Source organism: Trichinella spiralis, assembly GCF_000181795.1.
Source record: "Trichinella spiralis strain ISS 195 chromosome Unknown Scfld3818, whole genome shotgun sequence".
Lineage (NCBI taxonomy): Eukaryota > Metazoa > Nematoda > Enoplea > Trichinellida > Trichinellidae > Trichinella > Trichinella spiralis.
Window position 1 is genome coordinate 1 of NW_003530757.1, and position 1,031 is coordinate 1,031.

The window sequence follows — 1,031 nt, forward strand, 5'->3', positions numbered from 1 at the left end:
GATAACAGAGACGATAAAACAACAGTGTTATGCTCGCGGAGAGAACAGTAGTAATGGACTACTCGTTCAGCCACATCCAGCACAATCATCTGCCAATGATTACGTACATTCACAGGAATGATGCAATACAAACTGGCATCATGTGAAGACATGACCTGAGCGGCAAACTCTGCAGATATCTCGTGGTGTATGGCTGCGCTTACTGCTGAGCAGCTCATCACGCTCACACCCGCACCATCGGGATAGCGCTGCAGAACGATTTGTTCAATCATGAGGTCCATCAACGTGTCCGTCCAGCACTGAGGTGCCGGGATCGAATGGTAGTCCTGCGGCCAGACACACCATTGCCCGATCCGGCAGATCATCTGCTGAGCAGCTGTGTCTGCTCGAACTGGACCCGTTGCAGAGATCTCCTCAGCTCCTATAGCAGTTGCGGTGCTGGGTTCACCTAGGATGGTACGTGATTCGGCTGGCACCTCCTCTTCTTCGGCTTCATGAACCTCCTCTTCGTCCAACCCGTCTCGCCTCTGCGTTGGTGCCACGTATTGCCGAACCCGTTTACCAAACTTAAACTGACTATAGTCGCCTGCTACACGTATTTCGCCGACTTGTTTGCTCAAGGCCTCGATTTGAGCGGCCGTACCCGTATTTTGCATAATGTTCTCGTTGGCGTGCCGGCGGCGATGCAATCCGACGGCTCTTTTCGACACGCCTACGTAATCGCAAAGATCGCAACGAACTCCATGCAAATCTTCGCTCTCTCCCAACTTCCGGGTTATCTCCCACCGGCTAACACAGCTGCGAACGTGGGTGTTCACAACTCGGAGGGGATACCGGTGATCTGCCGGCAAGAAATCCGTATTACAATTGCGACACCGGTAATGCCACTGGACGCTGTGACATTGTGGACTCGCATGAAATGACGAGTCAGCGGTTTGGGGGCGCCAAATGACGTCTGTCTCACGGCGTGTACGTTCTCGCATCCATGGGCAGACCACCGCTGGGCGATGGCAAGTTGCCCGTACAGTCAC

The 1,031-nt window shown here is 53.7% G+C and overlaps 1 protein-coding gene across 1 annotated transcript; it reads left to right on the forward strand.

Annotated features, from left to right (window-relative positions):
• Positions 1-582: 582 nt before the first annotated feature.
• On the forward strand, positions 583-923 carry Tsp_14386 (hypothetical protein; the record flags this gene model as incomplete). The annotated part of the gene is made up of 1 exon (XM_003367705.1): positions 583-923. A coding segment is annotated over one exon (341 nt), but the record flags the coding sequence as incomplete, so codon positions are not given.
• Between the last annotated feature and the right edge of the window lie 108 nt (positions 924-1,031).